Source organism: Camelus dromedarius, chromosome 28 (genome assembly GCF_036321535.1).
Source record: "Camelus dromedarius isolate mCamDro1 chromosome 28, mCamDro1.pat, whole genome shotgun sequence".
Taxonomy (NCBI): Eukaryota; Metazoa; Chordata; class Mammalia; order Artiodactyla; family Camelidae; genus Camelus; species Camelus dromedarius.
The window spans coordinates 22,341,033-22,368,412 of NC_087463.1; the positions used below are offsets into that span (position 1 = coordinate 22,341,033).

A 27,380-nucleotide genomic window follows, 5' to 3' on the forward strand; every position below is an offset into this window, starting at 1 on the left:
CCCAGACACGGGACGCGGGCCTGTCCTGCTGCTTCCAGGGTCCAGCAGCTGGAATTCCATGCCCGACCCCTTCCTCCTGTCAGAGACCCTGAAGCTGACAGCTCTCCGGGCTTGCTGCCCAGCACTCTGACCAGGCCTCCCCCAATACCAATCCCTGATTGTCACTTCTTACCAGGACAGAGTCGGAGGAAGCAAAACACAACAGAAAAGGGGGAGGGGAAAAGGACAGAGAGAACACTCCGTTCCCCCACCCGCTGCCACCTGCAGCCCTAATGGGGACTCACCAAGGATAGTTCTAGAACCCCACTCTCGCCCTCCTCCTCACCACACACAGGGCACAGAGTGACACCAGTGGCTTAGTACTCAAGAAGTCCCCAACAGGACCTGGTATGTGGCTCATAGAAGGTTCTCCAACCCTCCCGCCAGGGCTGTCACATGGCCCCAAACACTCAGGTTAGAAGAACACTGAATGTATTGTAATACGTGTGACTCCACGGCACTGCCCCAGGCATGGGGGCTGGTCTAAACCTAAAAAACCTGACAGGCTGCACACTTGGAGTCATAGGAGAAGCCATAAAACACAGGAATGAAGATAACGGACAGCTTGCTTTGTCTTTTACCCACTCCTGTATCAGTCGGGGATGATTTGGGTGCAGCCCCGGACAGACAGGGAAGTGAAGGCCATACCTCTGAAGAGATGGAAAAAGCCAAAGATATGGAAAGGAAAGTAACAGCAAAATCTCAGAACCACCATAACATTTAAGAGGAACTGCCTTTGCCTTCTATATTATTTTTTTCCTCCAATAATGAAGAGACTGAAAACTTTTGTCATAGAGGTATTTTCTTTTTTGCTATTACAGTCAATTTCCAACATAAGAAAAAGAATAGCTTTTATGAGAGTGGTATTTGTTTTTATGAGTCATCACATAATTTCTTTCCACTAGATCAGCCTTATGTTGTATTTAAGGCACTATTCAAATTAATTTGCATTTCCAGTGTATATTCTAAATGAAAACGGCCATGATCCCTGGCACATAGCAGGCACTCAAGAAATACTTGTTCAATGAGTAAATGTATCCAGAAGCCAGAAAAGGCCAGGACACAACTTCAAACTTGGCAGCAACAATCACACCTGAAGCCCCATCTCTCTCCCTCTCTGGCAAGTAACGAACTGCAGAATATAACTTAAAATACATCAAATAACCTCACAGTAATAGACTTGAAAGTTATAGTCACCTTAATAATCAGTTCTTTTCTGTCATCCAGTTTGAGTTCAATAGGTTTTTTCACAATAAATAAATTAGTAACTCTGGAGAGAACTCTGGCATCTATTGAAGGGCGCTTGGTACCGGCTCCCTCTTCCCTCGTGAGGTAACATGCTAAGAGCTTCAACGCCAGTGCCCGGACCCTGAAGGAACAAAGTCTTGAAGTCAACATTTTGTTACACAAAAATGTCTAGAAATTATAAAGGCCTATAATCACAAAGAACTATTACAAAATCAACATAATAAATAGCCACGTTTATCCTAACATTACTGACGACAGTTTAGTTTTTCTATTAAAATATCTAATGCATAACTACAATCATTCTTTCATTTTATATTTATAAATAAGCAGCAGAAATAAAGAATAATGAATAACTACAAGTGAAGACACAGACTCGCTGAGACTGTCAACTTCAGTCAATGTCACTGCAAACTTCACAGTCAGTATCACTCCAGAAAGCTGGTCCACAAACCTTAGCTCCTGGCTCCAAGTCTAGTCACAGGCTGACCCACGAGTCCAGACAGCAGGCCGAAGCTGCAGGTGAGCCATCACACTAACAGCTGAAGCATGATATTAGGGGACAAACAGATTCCCTCAAATATGAAAGTGCAAGTAACTTTGATTCCCGTCAAAATTCTATTTTATCTGGAATGGATTAGCATTAAGGTCTGCTGAGTCGGAAGGTGGGAGATTTTGAGAAAAGGTTGAATACTGCACACCATCAGACAATGAACTACAGGGAAACTGGGCAAATTTCAAGCGGGAATCCAAGTCCCAGGTTTTAGGTACTACTTGTGAGACTACAATTGAGGCCTGCGCACTCAGGGAGGCCTCCCTACCACAGCAAAGGCTGTGTCCAGTCACCCGAAGCCCCCCGGCGTAACACTGAGCTCGCTTTATTACAAGCAGCAATAAGAAATAACCGGTGACACTGGTTTTCTCCATCACGTGCCCAATTCTGGAAGGGCAGTGTCATGTCTGGGTTGCGAGCTGCCATGTTCCCACAGCCGACCACGGTTCTCAAGTGCTTCCCAAATCTACAGAAAGAAGGAGTTTACCGTATTCCTAACAGATACCATCTTCAAAGGGCAAACACATACTCCAAGATGGTGTGAGAGTCAGGCAAACTTTCCCCCTCTCCCATCTGCTGTTCCCTCATGAAAGCTTAGAACAGCAAGACACCCACACGTGCTCCTCCTTTGTGCCAGTACGATCTGTGCTGAAATCTAGGGTCAGTTCAGGGACAGTCATGACTCCCAGGAAAAAGGCTAGAGTGGGATACGGAAAATATATGTTTATGCATCTCCTCCTCTGGTTTATAAATTTAGCGTTGTTTTAGATCCAGTATGAGCTCCAGAGACCAGTTACTCCTCTACGCTTATTTCTTTCAACAAATACATTTTGAGTATATCTGTGTGCAAGGTACTCGATGAAGTTCTGAGGACATAAAGATTAGTGGACAGGGTTCCTGCCTGATGGAGTTCACGGTCTGCATTAACCAAATAATGAAAACAAATATGTAATGTAAACTGTTTTAAGTTCTGCGTAACCGAGAATTACTTTACCCAAAGAGAGGCCTGGCCTTGCCCTTGGCTCCTGGGAGGGTAACTCTAAGCCCTTGGATGTCCTGCCTGGTAAGTGCTTTTTGTTTACCTGGAGACCTTAGGCCCCCAAAGGTGAACAGAAGACACATAGCTATTGTGCTAAATCACCAGTTTGGGGCAGGCAGTAGACACTAGCACATTAATAAAGACACGGCCCAGGGCCTGTGGGAGCACCCGCAGAAGCCAGTCCCCGAGGAGCACAGACACGCGGACTCCGTCTGCCCCGCTGCAGCCTGCGTCACGCACAGCTTTACTTCCTACAGGACGCAGATGCTTCTACCATCTCCTCTTTGATTTTCCTCCTTCCATTCTCTTAATGTTTTAGTGTATCTCACCTTCTTCCTTATTTTTCAGTCTGATCATCAGTTTATAAATATGCCACTGTACTATCCTGATGTAGGCATGGGGAAGACAGAAGTACCCACTGTCAAAAGAACGTCTGTCCGTCCTGCCCTTTTCAACCAACCCTCTCCCTTCACTGCTCATCCAGCTTGACACTAAGCTTTTTTTCTCTCCTTAGGGAAAATCTAACCACTGTTACCTAAAGAAAGTAACAGAGAAGATACGCGTTGAACTGACACAGAGAGAAGGAAGACACTGTATCTCTCCTTCTTTTCTTTTAGTTAAAATGACATTTACACTAATGGTGGAGGAAAAGACACTTCTTCAGTTTCCCGAAAAAGAGGACAAGCTAAACAAGACTAAATCACACATGTACTCTGGTGTATGAGGGAACTGGTACACGACATTTTTATGAGTAACTTAAATTTTCAGAACAAATGTTTAGAAAAGTTTCACTCCAGGAGGCCAACAATTTCTAAAGCGAGAAGACAACAGGAATGCCCTGCAGTCTGTTTATCTCCTGGCTTTCCAGCCTGCCCGAGGCAGCACTGTGAGCAGCTGTAACATGGGCTGATCTGATGGCCAGGCTGGAAGACGAATGGAGCATCTCAGGAAAGCATCCAGAAGACCTTGCGTCGAGTTAGTTTCATGCACTAGTGCCCTCTCTCTGTCTAATGACAGAGAATAACTTTCCTCCACTTCCTTTGGTTCTACACTGTTCGACATAATTCCATCCTTTTCTAGAATGTCTGCAGTCATCTTTCCCACTGAAGACTGCTGTACTTACGACGGCTTTCTCACCAGCAGGAGTCGCAATATGGACTTCAACCGGGTGGTGCAGGGGAGAATCCCTTCGCCTGCCTCAGAACTCGCTTTGCTTAGGAGGAGAACGCAGTTACCCAAAGGGTCTTCTGTGTCCGCATAGCCCTAACAGATTTCATAAAAAGAGAGATCATTGTTTGATTGTATACCCATTACTTAATTTTTTACCTTGAAAGTAAGAAATGTGTTTGACCTGTAAGGCAACTCATAAATTTCTTTCAATTCAGTTGAGTAATGACTTCTCAAAACAACATCCATGAGGTAAGAAGTCTACATACAGCTGTATTTAAACAATAATCCTGGAGAAGGTCAGGAAAACACTCCAGCCGTCTCGGCACTTTCTAGTTCTTCCACTTTCCAAAATTCCAGGTACGGCACTTCCCCTAGATGAGGCCCCTCCCAGCCCTTCAGGCTGCCCCCCGCACCAGCCGGAGGTGGCGTGCGGCCAGCTGGTCTGCAGGGAACTGAGCTGAGCGAGCGTCCAGGGCCAAGGCCCAGGCTCTTTCCTACGGGACGACTACTCCTGTGATGTGCTCCCATCTCCACCTTCTCCCCCAAGGGAGGCAGGGTCCTGAATGTCCCTCACTCCTTTACCTAAGCCCAGAGGACTGCTAAAAAAGCTTTGTTTCTAAGAGCTCATCGATCAAAGTATCGCTCTGATCCACACACGCACGGACAGAATTCATGAAGCAAGTTCCATTATGTAATGTTTGCTTAAAAAGCAGTTAGCTTTGCCTAAAAGCCTTTCTATATATAAGGCTGCGTTCTGTCTTCACAGTCAAGGCTAAATGCCTCCACCTCACTTCTTAACCTCCCCCCTAGACACACAGAACGCAGACAAGTCGGCTGGCCCGGTTTAACCTTCTGCCAGAAACCAGACAGCCACCCACCTCCTGCTCCCTCGCCCACAGCGCCCTCGCAGCCTCTCCTCGTTCTCCCACAACACGCAGCGCCGCTGCTGGCCTGCACGTAACCAGTCACACCCACCAAAGACAAACGGCGTGGAAAATGGGTCTGCAGAGTACCTGCAGGACTGGGATGACAGGACAGAGGGCCTCAATAAACTTGTTCCAGGTCAGCGCTGTCATCATCAGTCGTCCCTGCAGCAGGTACGTCAGGATGGCCTTGGCAGCAGCGTTCACCTGCTCAACAACACAGGCGAAACAATCCAGCAAGATGAGGTGACCCACGGCGTCACCTCACCTACCAGTGACATTCTGCAAAATCTGGAAGGTGCTGTAATTGACATCTCTTCCTTCAGATGTTCCTATTTCCACAGCATCCCCTCACAGTCCAGTCTTTCCCCCGAACAATCTCTTTTTTTTTTAACCTTTAAGGTATATTTTTCCATTGAATAAATATATTCCTTAATGAAATACACTGCTTGCTATAACCACTGCATCATTCTCTACATCGTATATGAAAAACTTAAGTAAAAAGTTTGATCTGAATTTTCTGAGAACAAGTATGTCTTGTATTTTGCGTCTCATTTTAACATCTCTTTTTCAGTTAAATAACAGCTTAACTGAACCCATGTATCAAAGACAAGTTTCTTCTTAGTTTCTCCTCAGACTACCTTGTTACCCTGCAGCATCACCTTGATGCAGCTGAGTATCTAAAGAATTAGTGTAGTCTTTTGTACTTCAACTTGCCATACCTCATTTTTGGGCTCTTGCATGCCAAATGCACAGATCTCGTACAGAACTTTTGGGTGAAGCAGAAAATGAATTCCATTACAAAGTGAAGACACAGGTTGACTGACATTGTGGACGCCTAGACATTCCTGCAAAATAATACAGAAAGTTTTTAAAAATTAGTGACACTGATTTTTCCAGAGGAATCCTCCTTCTTCTGTTTCTAATTCAAATCCAATTTTAATATTTACTTTGCTGAAACTTTTCTTTTAACTAGTAGAGGATAAAAAAGGTTCTCTTGACTAACAGTTTCTGAGTCTGCATGAGATCTCTATTACACTTCTTTCAGCCAACAAGCATAGTCTTGATAAATTAAATAACCAAATTGCTGAGACAACCGTAATCTTTTAAAATTGTTCATAATGGCAGACACAAAGGAAAAAAGCAACACGATAAACTTATCCCAAGGTATTCTCACTTTGTTTACTGAGGTTTGACAAAGAGAAACAAAATTCAAATCAAAACAGACTTAAATTTCTGGGTGAGGGGAAGGACAACACATATGTGGGATTTTTTTTTATTATCAAAACAGTGATGCACCTGCATATAAGTAATGACTCTGTACCATCTCTTCGACTAATTATCACAAACTCACTTCTCAATTTGAATGAAAAAACAGTATTTTGTTAGAAACTGCTTAAGATGAGAGGGGAAAAAAAGACTACCTGAAATATTAACAGAATTTAGTTTAAGTAGAAGATAACAGTACAGTCAATAATGACTGACTTTTTCATCCTGCAAATCACTCCTTCCTAACCATTGCCAACTACCCAGAGATCAGAAAGTTACACACATACATAGACAAACACACACATTCATACTTCTTCTTTTTAAACTTTAACTTTACTCCATACAACTTTATATTTCAAGCTTCTGAAAGAATTTAAGCCTCAGCCCAAAGGTTTAAAAAAAGATGTCACTTATTTCCTTAAAAAACTTCAAGAACAACTCTCTGAGCTTCCGTTTATTCATCTATAGAATGGAATAAAGCTGATCCTTAATGCATATATAATATATAATGAATATATGAAAGCACAGACTTTCTTAAACAGACAAAAACAGTAATATGTATGATTTATAAAGACATGCATATATAAAGCATGGATGGGATGAATAAACACCAACTTTATAAGTGTGGTTACCCTGGTGGCAGAAGAAAGGGGGAAGAGAAAGGAAAAATGCTTCAGTTATAACTAGTATTTTTATTTCCCTGGATAAAAAAGGATAAATAAAAATGGCAAAATGTAAACATTTGTTGTATCTAGATAGTACTTATAAGAATTTTAAATATAAGGACATTTTTAAGAGTACATAGAAACATACATATTTTTCAATATTGTCCTATGTAGTATTTTTTCAATATTGAAATAGTTAATACTCTATGTACTATTCTATGATGAAATATTTTAAAATTTAAAAACATAGAAAATATTTGTTTCAAAAGAAAAAAAGAAAAATATTACTAAGGAAAATTTAAGCCATCGCAACCTAAAACTTTTCCTTAGCATAGAAATCACTTTTGAATACCTTGGAGAAGTCAAGTTTTCCAGCATTAAATAACACAACATAAACGTAATTCTTAATAAAACTTCTAATAAAGCAATTCAGTTGCTAGACTTACTAAGTTAAGGCAATTTAATAGTACAAGTTGCTTAGAGTTGACTAAGATTAATTACCATCTACTTCTATGGTAATAATTCTTATACCTTATTCAAAAGGTCAAGTAATTTAATTTTGGAATTTTATAAGAGAATACACTGTTAGTGCTCCCCAAAAAATCAAAAACTAAAAGCCTACCTTAATAATTTCCAGGCAGCAGTGGTAAGTTTTAACTTTCACTTGTAGCAGTGGGTGAGACAACATACGCAGAAACACCTTCTGGCTTTCTCCTTGCAGTAATGGACTGGCCTGTGCAGACTTCCAGCTGGTGAAGGTAGAATACCCAAGACAGCTAAGCAACTAAGTTACGAAACAAGAAATTGAAAAACACAGAAAGAGCTTTCTTTCTACTTTAATTTCTCCAACTGGGATCTTAGTTAACTAACCCAGTATTAGTATTTACTTACTTATTTCAAGGCAGAGAATATTTTCTCTTAAGGAGTATAGATAACTAAAATGTCTTTAAAAACCTATATTTAGAATGTAAAATGGTACAGCCATTGTGGAAAACAATATGGAGGTTCCTCAAAATATTAAAAATAGGAATACCATATAATCCAGCAACCCTATTTTGGGGTATATATCCAAAGGAAATGAAATCAGTATTTCCAACAGGTATCTGTACTACCATGTTCATTCCAGAACTATTCACAATAGCCACTACATGGAAACAGTGTCAGTTGATTGATGAATGGATAAAAAAAGATGTGGTGTGTATGTACAATGGGATATTATTCAGCCTTAGAAAAAGAAGGAAATCTTATCACTTGTGACAACATGGATGAAACTGGAGGACATGGTAACATAAACCAGGCAAAGAAAGACAAATAATGCATGATCTGACTTACATGTGGAATCTAAAAAATCAAACTTATAGAAGCGAATAGTAGAATGGAGGTTGCCAGGGGGTGAGGCATAGAGGAAATGCAGAGATGCTGGTGAAAGGGTACGAAGCTTCAGTTGTGCAGGATGAATAAATTCTGGAGATCTAACATACTACATGGTGACTATGGTTAGTAACATGGTATTGTACACTTGATAATGTGTCAAGAGAGTAGATCTTCAATGTTCTCATCACAAAAAAACAAAAAATGGTAACTGTGTGAGGTGACTGAATACATATAAATATACATATAAATAAATGTATATAAATATTGTGTAAGTGAATGTATATATAAAAATCTATATTAAAAAAACCCCTCAATTCAAGTTATTAATTAAAACATCAAAGATAAATAATAAACAAATGTGCCTGGATACCTGGTTGGAAAGACACCAAAAATACAAAAATCCAAGGATAATTCATGTTGATTTTAGGCATGACATTTTTAAAGTTTACTTTTGAATAAAATAGTTTACTTTTCTAATGCAGCTATAAATATACAGTTTAAAGGTCAGATACATATAATAGCAATTTAAATTTAAAAATAACAAGATTTAAGACTAGTTTCATTTTCATTGCTCTTAGTTTACACACACACACACACACACACACAAATCTTGTAATATAATAATATTAAGAAAGAAAATATTACATCTTTGAACAAATGTAAATGATTTCCTTTATTAGGGGGAAATGCTGATGATAGGAAAAGCTACGTAAGGCTTGGTCTGCCAACTCCACTAATTCTAAGAGATTCTTCTCTCCCTAAAAAAGAAGCAGAATGGAACAGTAAATGTCAATGTCATTTATAATAAAACCTCAACAGCTAACACAGCACCTTCAAGAAATTAGATCATCCAGAGACCCTGAGATTGTTCACATTTGCTTAAGTCCACTTTTTCAACAAGTAAACTAAAAATGTCAGCCTACAAGGAAAATGTGGGGGAAATGCCTGGCTAAATGCCACGAGACCTCCTACTATTTACTTCTGAGCGGCACAGTTCTTAGACTGCTTGGTTGTAGTCCTATCCCTCTAACTGGGGCTCAAGGCAGGGTCCATGTATTTTAAGATCAACACCCTCTTCTAACATCCTGACCAGTTCTAGGAACACAGAGGATGGTCAATACGTGTGTGATTAACTGATCATGCACAATGTCACAGAAATAGTTAAACTAACAGACAATTCAAAATTCTACCATGGATGAAACAAGAAGCCAGTGGCATCAAGATGGAGCAAAGAGAAAACAAAAATAAACAATAGTGGGTAAATAAAGGAAAATTAAAAATATGAGGTTCAGATAAACTCCACTGTAGGGGACAAGAGGAATAAGAATTTTGCCCCTAAATTTCAAGATCATCAAGGACCCATTTTCGTATTTTCAGACAGTAAGCAACTATTGTAGTCAATGTCTATTTTTAGATTCATTAACCTTTTCATTGATAACATATTAAATAATATCCTAAAAGGAGCAAGTAATAAATACATAATTGTTGCTATAACACTGTACTAAAAGTCATCCTACTACCTTAAAATCTAGTTCATTACTTTATTTAACAAAAAGTCAGGCTCTTTGTGTGAGTAAATAAGGGTCTATAAAACACTAAGGGAAATGTGTCTATAAATAAGCACTAAAATGCCTCTTATACTTCTGTTTATGCCAGATGTCACTCTGTTCACATACAGTAAGCCACTTCAAAAAGGAACTCACTATCAAAGATATTGATAATAATTACTGTTTTTTCAAAAACCACTGGTGTCAGTGGAGGGTATAGGTCAGTGGTAGAGTGCATGCCTAGCATGCATGAGGTCCTGGGTTCAATCCCCAGTCCTTCCATTAAAAATAAATAAATAAACCTCATTACCTGCTGCCCTAAAAAATTTTTAAAAGAAATAGAAAGAAAAAAAAAAAAAAAAAAAAACCCCACTGGTCTCCTGAATATATGCCATTCATTCAGGTCTTCATTTTACTTTTATATAAATCATACCCTTACTTTAATCTGATAATTGGGCCATTCAGTAATAATGTACCCCACCTCTAGGATTTCAATTGTTAAATATCCATTCATTTGAAAACTATAAGTTAAATTTTCTAAATAGCTTATCAAAAGGATTTTAAAAAGGTATTAGCAAAACTTTTTACCTCCTTTCCAACATCAGACAGGAAGTTACAGGTACATTCAATTGAATAAACAGCCTCTGCAGTTCGTTTATAGATACTGTAGTTTTCAGAATTCAGCTGTTCCAAATAGGCCACGACAGTCTCATGAATATTTGGATATTCCAAAGAAATAGGCATGTCCAAAGAAACTAGAAATAATGCTGCTGACATGGGCTCTGGTAAAAAGTGGCTTGCCTTGATAAATTAAAAAAAAAAAAATTAAACCATTTTTTATATAAACATAGCAGACCATAATCTTAATATAGTTCAACTTTTTTAGTAATTCTCTATTACAAAGTTTATGATTTTCCAAAGAAAATTCTATCCCCCAACACATCATTTATTTCACATTCTCGTTCAATGCTATTTTTCTCCACCCAAAACATCTCAAGTTCAAATTTCAACTCTTTCCCAAAGCCTGGGGTCCAGGATACCTCCTTCTTCCCCACACCAACCCTCAGAACTGCTCTCCTCCTAGGCTCACACCTCATCTATGCCTCTGCTACTGAACTGAGGGCACCAGGCCTTTTCCTCGATGAGTTTTCCACGCATGTGCACGCAAGTCTCCAGAAAAACACAATGAACTGCTGAGGATATAGCTCAGGGCTTATCAGCTACATATTAAACTGAATAACACTAAATCAAGTACAGCTATAGACTGATTTGAAAAGAAATTAATTTTTTACTTGGTTTTGTGTTTTAGAAGAGAAAGGAGAAATTCAACATAATATTTAAAATAGTTCTGAAACATTCACAGAAGACTGACCCTAAATTAGTATAAAATCAAGAGGTTCAAATGAAATAGAGAATATTTTATAACTTTAAATCAATTGATATAAAACTTAAAAAAAACTCTTTGTTAGCGTTTTTTAATGATTCTAGCATCGTGATAGGAGTCTACCAACTGAAAAAATGAAAAGGATTGAAAATTCAATGTTCAGAGAAAATCATTTGGCAGAGCTCACCACTGTGGCTGAAATGCTGTCTTTATTAAAGTAGGTTTGGTCATAATTTATTTCATGGATAACTTATTCAAAGGATAATCATTACTGCCTGAAAATCTAAATCAGTTAAACTATGCTTTTAAATGAAATAAAGTTGCCAAGTGAAGTATCAAAAACTAAAGGGATCAAATTTTTAGGTTACTAAGCACAGACACACACACAAAACCCAGCTATTAGGAGAAATAACACATTTTGTTCCAGGACTGGATCTACATGTGTGTGAAAGACAGGAATCTGGGGTGGCTCTGAGGTTTTTTTCCTGATCGACTATCAACTGGAACGAAGGTGCCACTTACTGAGATCGGGAAGACTACAGGAAGACCACACTTGTGAGAGGGAGGAGAGAACTGCGTTTGGGACATGTTAACTTAGAAGTATGAACCGTCCAGTGAGGATGTCAAAGGATACTGGATATATATATGAGATGAGGGTTCAGGTGACATGCGGTCTGGAAATATAAATTTGGGAGGTGACAGCAAATAGATGGTATTTAAAGACTGCAAATGGGATGATACTGCGTGAGGGCCGTAGCTAGTCCTGGAGTTCTAACCCTTTAAGAGGTGAGGAAGATAAAGAGGAATTAGCAAAGGAGACTTACTGAGTTGGGCAATGTGCTAAAATAGGAAATCCTAGTGGTTCTAACTTCAGAGGCACTGTTTTCTGACTTGAGGCAGAAAAATAAGAATAGCTGACGGGAAAATAAAACAAGCACTGCACAGAGCATCTGGCACATCACACTCAAGACATACTAATTTCCTTTCTTTCCTCCTTTCACTTCATCACAAAGGAATTCTGACATTTCGCTCTGTATATCTAAATCTGAAACTCCTATCTCAGCAACTCAAAGCACCAAGGTAAGGCCATAAGTAATCCTTGCGTGGCCCAGTGGGCTGATCACAGTTCACACTGCAGACTGAAGACACTGGTTCTATATATACATAAGCATTAGTCACGTATCAGTTGGGACTAAAAGCAAAGATATTTCAGTGGAAAGCCATTACCACTATTAGATTAAAAAAAGACTCAACATCACTATCATGCATGCTGGGGAGAAAGGGTGTATGTAATATTGTTTTCTCTAAACGTTGTCACTCAGAGCAGCCATGGCATTATCCTAGGGCTTGTTAGAAATGCAGATTCTCAGGCCCCATCCAGACCTAACAGACAGACTAGGCAAGGACTGATGAACAAGATCCCTGGGTGATCTGGTTACACGTTACAACTGGGAGAAACGCTGCTCTGAATCAAACAGCTGTACCCAATTACTAGACTCTACATACCCCACTAAGAAGTCAGAGCCTTGTGATATCTGTTCCTCCTCACCCTCCGTCTGCTTGGCTAGGTGAGGAGGGTCACAGGGGTTCCTAGGCTGCTCAGGGCCCTTGCTTCTAGCACAGGTCAGTATTTCTAGCTCTTACTTCCCAGATGTTCCCCCTAAAGGAAGTTAACTCCATTTGTTTTTACCCATTTGATTTATCCAACCAGAACATTTTTAATAAGATTATCAGTGTATCATTTTAACCTATACTCAGGTATTCTCCAAATTCATTCAAAATCAGCAATTATCAATTTTAAAAAGGTCTTCAAGTGCATTTTGTCAAAGCTTTCAAATTCAGGAAATCTCTACAGAGATTCATATTATCATTTTCCAACTTCCAAATTATGTATTTGCTAGGTGGCAACTCAAATATTTAAAAGCCACTTTCAAGGTAGAAACTTTCAGAGTCGAAATTCCACTTCAATTTTTGGTGGGCTAGCAACAGACAGAGGGCAGCATAACCTTGCATTTATATAAAAACTGAAGGAGAAATTTAACAGCAATGGAAGAGCATTTTTGTTTATTTCTAATTTTAAAATTTTTGATCAATCAAAGCAATTGTAACCACCTATAAACCAATAACTTAATTATAGTCTCTTCAATGACCCCATTAACTGTTTTAATGAAGTTCCAAACTACATATTTAAAAGAGCTATCAAAAATTACAGATATTAGGGGGAGGGTATAGCTCAAGTGGTAGAGTGCATGCTTAGCATGCACAAGGCCCTGGGTTCAATCCCCACTACCGCCTCTAAAAGCATTAATAAACCTAATTACCTCCTCCCGTCAAATAAAAACTAAAATAAAATAAAGAAATTTTTAAAATACAATAATAAATAAAATTTTTTTAATTACAGATACTGACCTGCCTTCAAAAACAAAAAAATTACTACCTTCAAAAAAAAAAAAAAAAAAAAAAGGCAGAGTTGGCTTTACGTTATTCTAATAAAATAAATTATTGATTTCTATTTTAACTGATTCCTGACCAAATAAGCAGAGATAAAAAAGTCTATAATCAAAAAAGCAATAAATAAGCTATATGATACAACTGACAAGTGACTTTTCCACAATACTACAACCTATAGATAGATTGATCACTTGTAATACTTAATAACAAGTTATTATAGCACTAATTTTCCAGTTAAATAATATTATCATGTAAAGTGAGACACATTTTAAATGCAATTTCAGTCTTATGTGACTGAAATTCTTCAGTTTATAACATTTAAGGCTTGGAAAATTATCACTCTTTAACAGAGTGTTATGTTGAAACATAACAACTAATGAATGAAAGTTAAAAATGAAAATTAACAGAAATAATGTTACTTTCCCTAAAGCAAAATACTATAGTTAAAATGTAATGTTTTCTTTTCCCAGATGACCCGATATTACATGCATTGTGTATGCATTAAAAAATGGAGTTGAGACCATACATTCTGCAGAATTCTAGGCAACAAAAGGGCAAATGGCTACAACAAAGGACACGAAAAAGCACAGGAAACAGTTCTTTAGCTGCAGTGATTTCTCCCATACCTTCACTTAAGCATGATGCCACCCTTTTCTTTTTGCAATAAATATACTACAAAACACTTGCATAAGTCATTTGAGATATTTTTACCACTAACATTCAAATCAGATATAACTTCCATTTAAAAATACAGTCAGTAAGATGATTTAAAACAAATATTTACACCTATTAAAATCACCTTTAACATACAGTCATATAATGGAATAGTATTTTGCAATAAAAATAAACAAAACTGCTGCGAGCAACGATGATGAATGTCAAAAAACAATATCTGGAAGGAGTACATACTTTAAATTCTATTTATACAAAGTTGAAAAACAGACAAATTCTTCCATGGTGACAGAAGTCAGACATGAGTTTAGCTCTGGGGGAGGCAGGAGAGGCAACAGACGGAAAGGGGCCTTCAAAATGCTGGTAATGTTCTATTTCACGTTCTGGGGGTGGTCACTTTTTAAACACAGATCTATTCACTCGGCAAAAATGAACTGAACTATGTACTTTTCTAAACGTTACACCACAATTTTTAAAAGTTACCTAAAAAAAAAAAAAAACCTTTACAGAATTAGTGTTTTTTCTATCAATTGATTTGTCCAAGTGATTCAAAAATGTTAGCCATTTCTCAATTTCTACATTTCCAGTGTAATCTCTGTACAACGTGAAATGATCAGAATGATCAGAACACTGACTGTAATGCTCAGTGAACTACAAACAAGCCTCACTACCTGCCTTACCTTTTCAGCAGGGAGAAGCGTCTGCAGCAGTCGGACTGCAAACAGCGAGATGCCGACAAAGGCCATTCTGTGGTGCACCAGCACGGCCTCTGGCTGTTCCAAACTGACGCTGCTTTTATGGTAGCACATGGTGTCTCCAAGGGACCCCAGCACCACGAGCAGTTTCTCTTTCTGCAAATATGTGAATGCAAAACAGAGGAAAACAATCAATTTTAGGGGCCAGTATGCAAATGTCATGGAGAACAATATAAAATGTTACAAATGCTGTAAAACGTCTCCATAGGAATAATCAATACATACTAAGATACTTACAAAGGTAGGAAAGAATGATAAACACACCTAAATTTTTTTAAAAGCTAACAATTTTCAAGTATTTAATATGATGAATACTAGCTAATAATAAATTAAAAAATAAAACACAAAAACTAATGAACTACAAATTCCTCCTAGTTTCTAATGCTTAATGTTCCAACTTTGAAAAATGCATGTAAATTTCTCATCCAGTATTTATCGGATTTACTGTATGCTTAACACGGTGGCAGGTATATGGGGGAAAAAAATGCATCAATACAAGAGACATGATTTCTGCCCTCAAACTGATCCCAAAGTTACTAAAGAAGTGAAACAGGGAAAATCAAATAATTAAAAAACAGTGAAATATTAAATTGCATACACTCTCTCTCTTCGAGTAATAAGGTTTTTTTCAGAGCAAATGTTCTGCCATCATAAATTTCTAGATAGATTACTAAATTAAAAAGAAGTTGTATCTTTTAATTTGAAAGGCATGCCTAAAATATGAAGTAAACGCTAAAATAGTAGAGCAAGTGGCACATCCTGACAACACAGACCAAAATATATCCCAGATATGCTGACGTGGGCAGCATCAGTAAGACGGTGGGACAAAAAAGCACTGGAGTTCTCACTCTTAACTTTCCATGGAAGATACATGAAAATGAAAATGAGAAGTAACCGGTAAAAACCTAATTTTTGTCAGAAATTTTTTCATTCAAGAATAAATATATGAGGAACAAAACTAAAAGGTATGGGGCCCATAAAACTTACACAAAGTAGCAAAGCCACAAGGAGATACACTTCATACCCATTAGGATGGCTAGTATCAAAAATGAGAGAAAATAAAAGTGTTGACAAGGATGTGGAGAAACTGGAACACCAGTACACTGATGGTGAGAACGTAAATGGTACCGTCACTGTGGGAACAGTACAGCAGTTCCTCAGAAAAACTAAACATGGAATTACCACTTGATCCAGCAGTGTCCCTTCTGGGCATGTGCCCAAAAGAACAGAAAGCAGGGATTTCAAACACCTATTTGTACATCAGTGCTCACAGCACATTCATCACAATAGCCAAAAGGCAGAAACGTGTCTCTCGACAGATGAATGGATAAACAGAACATAGTAGGTGGTATATATACAATGAAATATTATTCAGCCTTAAAAAGGAATAATATTCCAACACGTGATACAGCTGGATAAGCCTCGGAAACATTATGTTAAGTAAAATTAGCCAGATACAAAAAGACAAATACTGTATGATTCCTTTATATAAGGTAACTAAAATATTCAAATCCATAAAGAAAGAAGGTAAAATACTGGTTATCAGGCACTGGGGCAGGGAGGGTGGGGAGTTACTGTTCAGCAGGGATGGAGTTTCACTCTGCGATGACAAAACTAACCATTTGATCACAAAAAAAAGTCAACATATATTTAAGACTATATTCTCCGAGCCCAAGAAAATAAAACCAAAAATAAATTAAAAATTTCAAACCAAAAGTAGGGCCACCCCTACAAAATTAACACAGAAAAACTCAGTAGCCCTTATACTACTAACCACTGGTCTAGAGAAAACAAATTAGAAACACAGTGACAGTCTTACTATACGGACAGGCAATTCCTCCACACAGCACTTCTCCATTAGATAATGCTTTTATATACCTACAAACAACATATCTCTGTTATTCAAGACGAACTTTGACAATTACAACTTAAAATCAGTGAGCATTTAAGATCGAAGTATTGTAGCAAAGTCTATTCACTTGCAAAATTGTTTCAAATAACCTTGCTAATTCTAATGATGAACTGAAGAACTTCTCAAAATAGTATAAAAAGGAAGCACTATAAGAATCAGTCTTGCAGCCTTCACTATTTCCAACATTTCTTCCAAGCCAAAAAATAAAAGCGTTTTTGTTTCAATGTTCAAAGGAAAGAAAGAATTTTAAGGTGATACTACCTGGGCCACAGCTTTAATCTGTGGGCCAAAGGCCTTTAACCAACTGTGAAGTGGTTGAGGCAGGGAAAAAACCAAGCCAGTTTTCAGAGGATTTTCAAAGCTTTTACAAAATCACAGAAGTAAAGTATCAGAGGAGCAGAATATTCTAAATATTCCCAATGAAACAGAAGTCATAGTACAAACAGAATTTCCCCACTATCTGCACCACATAAAACAGGTTTTGGATTCTGTAAAACATCTGAAATAAGTGACTAGCAGCTCTGCCCCAGATGCTTCCAGCCTCACACTCCCCGCTCCCCGTCCGCACAGCAGCCAAGCACTGTTCCACATGCAAATGTCACCAGGCCCTTCTATGTTTAAGAGCGAGCTCACCCTGCCTTCAGAATGATGGTCAAACTCCTCAGCACCACGTCAAACGCTTTCTAGGAGCAGACCCCAACCAAGCCCGCCAGCCTCTCTCCCACCACGTCCACCTCACCACGTTACGTTCCAGTGGCTTGCAGTCCTCCCAGCAGTCCTACCCTTGACCACCAGTCACACTACCCTGTCATTCTCTTCCCCTCTGCCAGATATAAAACCCGAACTCTACTTTCTTAGACAAATCGTAGTCATACTTTAAGACTCAGCTCAATCATGATCTACAAAAAGCCCTCCCTGAGATTCCCAGCTTGGGAGTGTTTTCAAAGCACCCTTTGCACATGAGAAGATGTCAACATTACCAATCAGAGAAATGCAAATCAAAACGAGATAATCACCTCACGCCTATCAGAAGGGCTATCAACAAAAAGACCACAAATGCAAATGTTGGCGAGGATATGGAGAAAAGGGGAACCTTGTACCCTCCTAGCAAGAACATAAGTTGATGCAGCCATGGTAGGTATATATGAAGAAAATGAAAACATCAATTTAAAAAGATCATGCATCTCAATGTTCATAGCAGCATTACTTACAACAGCCAAGAGATGGAAACAACCTAAATGTCCAACAACAAGTGAGTGTATAAAGATGATGTAGCGCATATGTGTACACACACACACACTGGAGTATTACTCAGCCATAAATAATGTGACAACATGGATGGACTTAGAGGGTATTATGCTAAGTAAAATAAGTCAGACAGAGAAGACAAATACTGTATGATTTTACTTATATTTGGAATCAAAAAAACAAAACAAATGAACAAACTTAACAAAACAGAAACAGGCTCATAGATACAAAGGAAAAAACAGGTGGTTGCCAGTGGGGAAGAAGGTAGGGGAATGAGTGAAATAGGTGAGACGTGGGGATGAAATGTACAGCTTAGGGAACATAGCCAATTTTTCTTTTAAAGTATCTATCTCCCACAAAAGTAAAGAGAATTGCTGCTTATTCATCTTGTTCCCCCAGTGTCCAGCATATAAGGGAATCAAAGAATGTCTGGTGAACTAAAATTACTGTCTCTAGACTGGTGGGCAGCAGTAGAGAAACCATATGATAATTAGATATCCCACTCATCCAATTATAAATTCACCATCTGGCTCAATTACCCTTCCTGAGCCCTTACTGGATACCAAGCCCTTCTCTCTAGAATCTTTCACAATCCTCTCAACCTCACTCAAACTTCAACCAGCAATTCTTCCAACATGTCTGGAAATCTAAGTTACCAGCTCACAGCACGTCTGATGGGAATTTAGAAGTAATGAGTCCTAAAGAAGGAGAAGACTCCTTTTCATGACACTGAATGAGACAGCAGTGGCAGAGAGAAGGAAGGCCAAAAGTGAACAGAAGACAGCCCCAGGAGTCTGGCGTTATCTGGCATGAGGAGAAGACCCTTACTCTGTGGACCTGAATTACCATGTGAGTAAGGAAAACATAGACAATTTCATACGTAGACAAAGAAGGGATGGCATACTTCAGGTCAACCTATTATTAAGTACTTATCAATGAATTTTTCATTTTAACAAAATATAATAATTTCAGTGAAAATACTTTCTCTTTTATTTACTTGAGTGAAATAAAAATAATCAATTTGGGGAGAAAAAATTTCTTTGACTATGCTTACACAAACTGAGTTATGGAATTCAGATATGAATGCTGTTAGCACTATTTGGAAAGATCTAGAGAACTGATTATATGCCCTCAGGTGTTTAATTACTGATTTGGTAAACATTTATTATTCTGTTTCTTTAATGATACAACAAAAACACTGCTTCTGCTTTCTTTTTAAACTTGGCAAATATAGGGACATTAAGAAATTTTACTTAATTGTCTGTTTCTATTAATATATAGCCAGAGGAATGAGCTTTTCCTAGGAAGCATTTATTCTTTCAAATAAGTAAGTCAAATATAATTTCAAGCAGTACTGTTTCATTTAACATTTCTAACATACCAATCAGCACTTAACAGATTTAACCTTTAAAGTAAAAATAATTCATTGAATCATAAAAGATCAGCAGCCAAAAGTTAAAAGTGAATGACTAACTTTTACAGATAAATGTTCTAGCCAAGAAAATTTAAGCTAATTTAAGAAGCAACTGATAAAACATTCTTCACACTTCTAAGGAAAAACTCACTTGTTGAAAACCTTCTATGTGTTAAAATTTTCTAAAAGTACTACAAAATAGTGTGAGAACCTTAAAGACTAACAAAAAACTAAGATTAAGAACTATTACCCCTATTTTGTAAATAAAGAAATTGAAGGACTCAAAACAATACATTGGTATCTATTGTAAAAGATTTGTTTCTCTTTTCAAGAGGTTTGTGATTTTTTTTTTAATTGGGAGAGTTTTTCACACATGGGTATTGGTATTAAGTAAACACCAGGATTGTATTTATTTTTTCTGTTCTAACCTCTATACACATGGATTTCAGGCAGCCTTTAACAAAGTTTAATAAAACAAAGATCTAGGTCAAAATAACATTCAAAGGAAAAAACTGGTAACTATGAGAGTCAATGTATGTTTTTCAACTAATAAATTTTACTTCCAATTCCCTGACAAGGCAAGGAAAAAAAGGAAAAAAGAGGCATAAGTTACCAATTTACATTAACAAAAAAAAATATTAACACTAGTTCATCAAGGAAAGCAAACTCATCGGATGATCATTTCAAAATAAAAGATATAAAATGACAAATGACTTACAGTATACTGAAATGTAAAAAAGGGTATGTTTCCAATTACATGGAGACATACTCTTGTTGGTTCACAGATCTCTTACATATTATGTTGTAATGTAACATTCCTGAGGCTCCTGCTCACGTGTTGACTACTTGTGCAAAATATTACTTATCAAAACACTTCAAAAAGAAAAATACATAATGCCATACTTTCCAAAATTATCTTCCCGACTGAAATACAAATAGCAAAGAACAAGGCATCCAGCAATGAAATGAACTACATCTGAATGCAACAACATGGCTGTATCTCAAAGTAATCACACTGAAAGAAATGAGACAAAAAAGCACACAAACGATGAGTATGTATAAAATTCTAGAAAAGGCAAACGAATCTGTGTCATGGGTCTATCCATATGTCCACATGTATCGAAAAAACTTTAAAAAGCGTGTGTAGTTTATTACATGTCAACTGAACTTCAATAAAACTGTTAAATACCCACATATATATTCACACACACATACAGATGAATAAACAGTAAGAAATGTGCAAAATCTATATGAGGAAAATACTTCTTAAATTCAAAAATGTAGACTTCAAAAATTAGGAAGATACAGCATGTTTTTCCCAAGGTGTGGAGAGAATTTTTTCTAACTATGATTCAAAATCCAGAACCAGTTTTTAAAAAAGAAAGAGACCGAAAAATCCAGCTACATAAAAATAAATAAATCAATACAAGCTTTTGCATGGTCAAAGCATCATTAGAGCCAATAAACAGAAAAACAACCTAACTGTGGAAAGAGTTACAATATTTCAGAAAGCCAATGTCCTTAATACATAAAGAGATCTTAAAAAGCAAGAAAAAGGAACAAAAGGCCAATGACCACAGAAAAAAATGGATAAAAGCATGGACAGGTTACAGTAAAAGAAATGAAAATTGCCCTTAAAGCTACAGAAAGATACTCAACTTTACTTACAGAGAAGTGCGAATTAACACTATATTGACAAACCGTATCTTGCTTATCAGAGTGGCAAAAATCTGAGGTTTGACTATAAACCCAGCTGGTGAGTCTGTCAGAGAAAACCTATTCTATTAAACTGCTGGTGAGTGAATGAAATGGTATAGCTACATGAGAGAAGGTGACAATATCTACAATTAAAAATATATTTACTTTTTAATACAGCAAATCCCACTTAAAGAAGCTTATCCTAGACACACTTATACAATTATGAAACGAAATGCACATTATTCACTTCACATAATTTTTGTTAGCAATTATGTCCATCAGTAGGCAACTGAGAGAATAAGAAAACAATGAAGCACGTGCAGCCTAGAAACAAGAATGAAGATCTTCACACATGAACACGGAAGAATCTCCATGCCCACATTTACAACCATCCATCCACACAGAACGCATTTTCTTCCAGTTTTATTGAGTCATAATTGACATACAACTCTGTAAGTTTAAGGATCACAGCATAATGATTTGACTTACATACATCATGAAATGATTATCCCATTAAGTTTAGTGAACATCCATCATCCCATATAGAAACAAAATTAGAGAAGTAGAAAAAAAATTTTTTCTGTGTGATGAGAACTCTTAGGATTTACTCTCTTGGTACCCTTCATATACAACACACAGCAGTGTTAATTAAATTTATCATACTCTACATTACATCCCTACTACTTATTTGTCTTACAAGTGGAAGTTTGTACCTTTTGACTACCTTCACTCAATTTCCCCTCTCCCGACTCCCCACCTCTGGTAAGCACAAACCTGATCTTTTTTTTCCTATGAGTTTGTTTGTTTGTTTTTGAAGTATAACTAACTGACAACACTATGTTAGTCTCTGTTACATAACATAGTGATTCAGTATTTCTGTCCATAATGATCACCATCGTAAGTCTAGGTACCATACAGGATGAATCTTAAGTTGTAAAAATGAGGTGTGAAACTGCACATGATACACCATTTTTGTAAGATGTGCAAGGGGGAATAAGAGTCTACATGCTAATTCACTTACATTTGCAAAAACTAAAATAAAAATGGAAAAAATAAACCAGAAAACAGGATGGCAGAGAGACAACTCTGAGTTACATTTTTATGAAGAAAAAACAATTCCCAAAAATGAAAACAGGAAGGGAGTGGGAGAGGATAAACTGGGAGTTCGAGATTCGCAGATACTAACTACTATATATAAACTAAACAAGTTTCTACTATACAGCACAGGGAACTATATTCAATATCTTATAGCAACCTATCATGAAAGAGTATGAAAATGAGTATCTGTAGGTATATGTATGACTGAAACTTTGATGCTGTACACCAGAAACTGACACGCTGTACACTGACTATACTTAGTTAAAAAAAAAGAAAACAAATTAAAACAAATCTAATCATATACTGAATTGGGAACAGAGGAAAGAATTATTTCATGTGACTTTGAGGCACAGAATCCTGGCTGTATATTCTTAGTGCGATTTAGTCTAAGTCAAGAAGAGTGGCCAGGAAACCCTGAACATTATTAGCTACCAACCACAGTGACACTGATGGTGCTGTTCTGAAATTACCTGACGTAACTGAAGGTTAAAGCTAACGAACAATTACGTTGATGCTGCTGAGACTTTATGAGAACGACAAAGTAAAACAAGAAATACAACGTTAAACTCAGAGGAAACAGCAATCTGAATTCATACATTTTTTTCAATACAGATTCCCTAGTTCTATTACAGAAAGGAAATAATGGTACCACAGTAACTGCAAGCAGCCCCAATTGCCTGCTTTGGGTCTTGATATACATTCCCCCACTAAAAGGAACCAGAATCCCCAGACTAGGCAGAACATAAGCCCGAGATCTACTGTGTCTAAGAGAAAGAAAGCTTTCAAAGACTAATGGGACAATGAAACCGGCTTAAGAGGACCAAAATAAAATAAAACACTAACATTATTACCCAGAGCCCAAGGAAAATACTGGTTCTCACCACATCTATAGCAAAAAGGCTGCTGTCATCCCAGACGTCTGCTGAAATCGCTTCGCCGGTCAGCACCAGGTCCTCAGCAAGCAGCTCCAGAACCCGTATCACCACCTCCCTACTACCTAGGAATGCAAATGGGAGAGAGAGGAGGAAAAAACGTTAACCTCCAAATAAAGCGGAATATCATACGGCTCGATCTGCCATGCCCCCAAATTCTTATATCTCTTTTTATTTTTTTGATGTTTTTAGAATTGTTGAAAGAGATGAACAGGGGAGTCACGATCTATAATCACCATTACAGACTTCTGTTTGATCATAAAACTATTAACCTACAAAAAGTCAAATGTGCTCGTAAGTGGGAAAGATACTCGGGAAGAGAATAACAGTAATTTAGAAGCACTGTGAGACAGACTGAAACAACTTCACATTCAGAGCCCATTTGTGTTACACGCAACATGGGACAGAGCGCGGGCGGGCTGAGAAGTCGCACTCTGATCATTCCCTCCTTAGGCCCAGAAGGCTTACAGCAGGACTAGAAGTTCCCCGCACAGGAGCTGCCTGGGGAGGAAGCTGAGCCGGGACTGGAGGGACAAACGTCCATGCTGGTGTTTGTTAAAGAATCGTCAAGAATTCCTTCTGAAACAGGTTCTCCAGCCTATACTCACCTTAAACTCTTAAAAAACATTCCAGAAGAAACTGTGCTGCCAGAGTCACACCCACCTGAGCAATACCCTTTCCCCACAGAGACAGAAAAGCGCAGGAATCCCACCACCCGTGACTCTAAGTGAGCGGAATATTCCATCAAGGCCTTTCTGTCCCACATGCCAAAGGTCAACTTCTAATGAATAAAAACAAAACAAACTACCAGATCATGAGGGTCTAGATTAATTGTTTCATTAGAGCAGCTGGAGCAAAGGCTCTTAGAAATCTCTTATGATATTGAACAATTACAAATTATGCAATAATTTACCACAAAAGGGCAGGAGAACATTTAAAATTTTTTATGTACTAAGATACAGCTTTATAATTATCAATGTGACTTTTTCTAGCAAATTAAGGAAAGGTTAAATGCAAAATCATTAAATCGAAAACCATTCTCCTCAGTGTGCCACGCAGACAAACACATACACTTGCTGCCTAAGTTCAGATCTTCCTTCACTTCGCGTCACTAGCACGTGAATGAATATGCACTCCTAACTCCCAGAAGCAGTTACTCAGTCAGCGAGAAGGTAACGTGTACCGTTTTCCTCAGGGTGAGAAAACGGCTGATGTTCCCACACCTCCCCCCACCGCCTGCTTTCTTCCCACCACTTCCAGGCGGGGCAAAAAGGAGCCACAGGACTGGTAGCACCATTAGCACGGGATGTATTTTTCACTCAGCCAGCATAAACCAAAAACAGCAAAGCTTGTTCATCTTGTATTTACATCTTGACAAGTTTATCAATTACTTAAAATGTATATATTTAGAGAATAAAAGATCATTATTTATTCCAAATCTTTACCTTGCAAAATGCAAAGCGCATGGACTTCGGCCTCAGAACTGTGGCTCAAGTCTCTGTTCTCAGCTCTTTGATTTTGGCTAAGTTTCTAAACCCCTCTACGTCTCAGCCTCCTCACTGCACAGCGGGGAGAAAGGCGGTACCTTCCACTAACGGACGGGGAAAACGGGCTGGTGTGAGCGGGGCACGAAATACTGCGCACGAAACCAGGTCGCTGCGGCAGCCGAGCACGGCGGGGCTCAACGCCAGGTAAGCGACGTGTGACCGCTGGACGGCGCCGGACCTCAGCCGTGCTGCTGTCACTGCTCGCTCTCAACTAAAGTCACAACCGCCGCCCAGCGCACACTGCAGCACATCTTTGCAGTTACCCAGCGCATTCGAGGGAAAATGTAACTCCAAACTGGGTTTTTTGAGTCATTTAATTTCATTTTTTAAGGAAAAGAAATTACTGTAAAGGTAAGAATCCAGTTTGGGTTCTGTTTTGGTTTTTAACGTGTTTCATAGCTCAAGTAAAAAGCGGGAACAGTGAAGAACTGAAAGCAACTCAAAAATGTCTAAAAAGCAAAAGCCAAAGATTTTTTCTAACGATCTATTCATGCCGGTCCCGCCTCTCTGACTCCAGCTGCACTGTTTTTTTCAGCGCTTACCTTTAAAACGGCCACACAGAAGCGGAAGCCTGTACAATAAAGGCCAGAAACGGAAGGGGATACTCTACCTGAACGGCGCTCCACGACAGCACGTGTCACTCGGAGACAATAAAGACCTTCCTAAGTCCTTATGGGTTTGTATCCCAAAAGATGAGAAAATACAGATTTTAAAGGTCCTAACACAGAAAGTGAAACGCAGAAAACTGAGAGTCTTAGAAAACAGACAAAACAAATACACATTATATAAAAAGAACCCCAACTTCAAGAACCACCAACCTGTCCTCAAGAGCGGAACGGCCGACTCCAGAATGCAGACGCAGAGCTGGGGCAGACTGAGCTGCCGGAACCACAGCTCGAGCGCGTCGGCGGCCTCCAGCTCCGGCAGGTCCAGGTGCGCCACGTCCAGCGCGGAGTGGACAGACAGCCTGGAGTTGACGTGGGCGTGGCCGCTGCTTCCGCTGTAAATCAAACAAGCGATGATAATCCTTGAATATGGCAACAGCTCACAGACGGATTTACTGCCTCTCTGCTGCCCAGCATGTTAGAAGCCTCACGTTGGACACAACTGTATGGCTCCACAAAACAATTTTGGCCAGGTTTTAGCAACCTTGATGCATTTATGGTATTTCATCCCATAAAGATGGCTCAAAATTGTAAATGAAACCAGAAATGCATTTATATTTTGCTTTCAAATTGATGTGTCTCTAAATGTGTCAAAATTCTTATAGCAACAGTCAATATTAGCACTGATAACCCATTCATTTCTAAAGGAAAGCAGGCAAATTCATAGCAAAGTTCTTCTGTAACTTATAAAGGCGAAACAAAATGGTTCATATGGTTTCCTAGATTTTCTGTGATTTTCACCAAATGTTCTATGTGAGCCAATGTTAGCAACTGAAGAGTGCTAGAAAAATGCCAGGAAAACATGAGAAGTGGATTACTCTATTTAGTACATTCAACATCACATGATTTTGAAAATGCACCCAAAAACAGAACATCCCATCTTTTTGGCTTTCTTTAAAAAAATTCTCCCTGTGGGGTGGGTACCACAGAAAGGCCTGAACTTCACACTACAAAGCACCTCAGAAGGTTGACTTCTGATGCTATTTGCAATTGAAGATGAACCACAGAGACGCACTAATGCTACTGAACATGTAAAACTCCCAAATTTTAAGACATGTTTTGTCATTTCTTCAATCTCAATATACCAAGCATCCCAAAATATGGAAATGAGCTGGGCTTCTCTCAAACTCTGAAAGGGCCCCGGAGGACGTTCCCTCAGGAAGGAAGACACACGAGTGTGCAGCCCACGAGACGCAGCGCAGAGAACGAGGGAGAAAGGCTGTGCAGGAGGACAGCGAAAACCACACATGATCCACACCCGCCAGCTGCCCTCTACGGACGAGGCACCAAGGCTCTCAGACCATCCTGTCCAAACACCTGTCCTGCTCTTTACCATCTGTACAGGCTGGGGTTAGGCTCACAGCCTCGGCAAACCTCAGGCTCTTCTGTAAAATGATGATAATAGCAGCACCAGCTATTACAGGAGTGTTATCAAGACCAGGGAGACGCGGCTCATGAAGCACGTGGCGTAACACCCAGCACACAGCCGGCGAGTGCCAGTGCAAGCCCGCAGCAGCAGGAAGGAGCATGCCAGCAACAAGGGCTTGTCTTACTGAGCGCTTAGCAGAACGACACTGAACACTAAAGAAAAGACTAACGGGTTTTTAAGATGCTTGTAGCATAAGAATGAGGTAACGTACAAACACCATGCGAATCCCTTCAAGAAAACTTGATATATAAAAATCTTTCTTTATACAAGTAAATAAGTAAAATATCATAAACTGTGCACCTTGAAGGGGACTGTTTTCTAGGTTCTCCAGTCATTCCCGCTAATAGTAAA

At 38.5% G+C, this 27,380-nt stretch overlaps 1 protein-coding gene across 7 annotated transcripts in view; it reads right to left on the minus strand.

Moving 5' to 3' along the window:
- The window catches only part of RTTN (rotatin), a 116,288-nt gene that overhangs the window by 77,450 nt on the left and 11,458 nt on the right, over positions 1–27,380 (minus strand). For 5 of the 7 annotated variants that reach the window (XM_031441756.2, XM_031441758.2, XM_010998967.3 and 2 more), the window contains 10 exons: positions 25,754–25,935; positions 23,338–23,453; positions 15,012–15,182; positions 10,413–10,625; positions 8,923–9,035; positions 7,526–7,652; positions 5,692–5,817; positions 5,060–5,176; positions 4,000–4,139; positions 1,237–1,408 (listed from right to left, as the gene is read on the minus strand). In XM_031441756.2, coding sequence (XP_031297616.2) covers positions 1,237–1,408; positions 4,000–4,139; positions 5,060–5,176; positions 5,692–5,817; positions 7,526–7,652; positions 8,923–9,035; positions 10,413–10,625; positions 15,012–15,182; positions 23,338–23,453; positions 25,754–25,935 — 1,477 coding nt within the window. Of the gene's footprint in view, positions 1–1,236; positions 1,409–3,999; positions 4,140–5,059; positions 5,177–5,691; positions 5,818–7,525; positions 7,653–8,922; positions 9,036–10,412; positions 10,626–15,011; positions 15,183–23,337; positions 23,454–25,753; positions 25,936–27,380 lie in introns of those variants that run through there. The other 2 variants (XM_064480430.1, XM_064480429.1) reach the window with 2 other exon arrangements.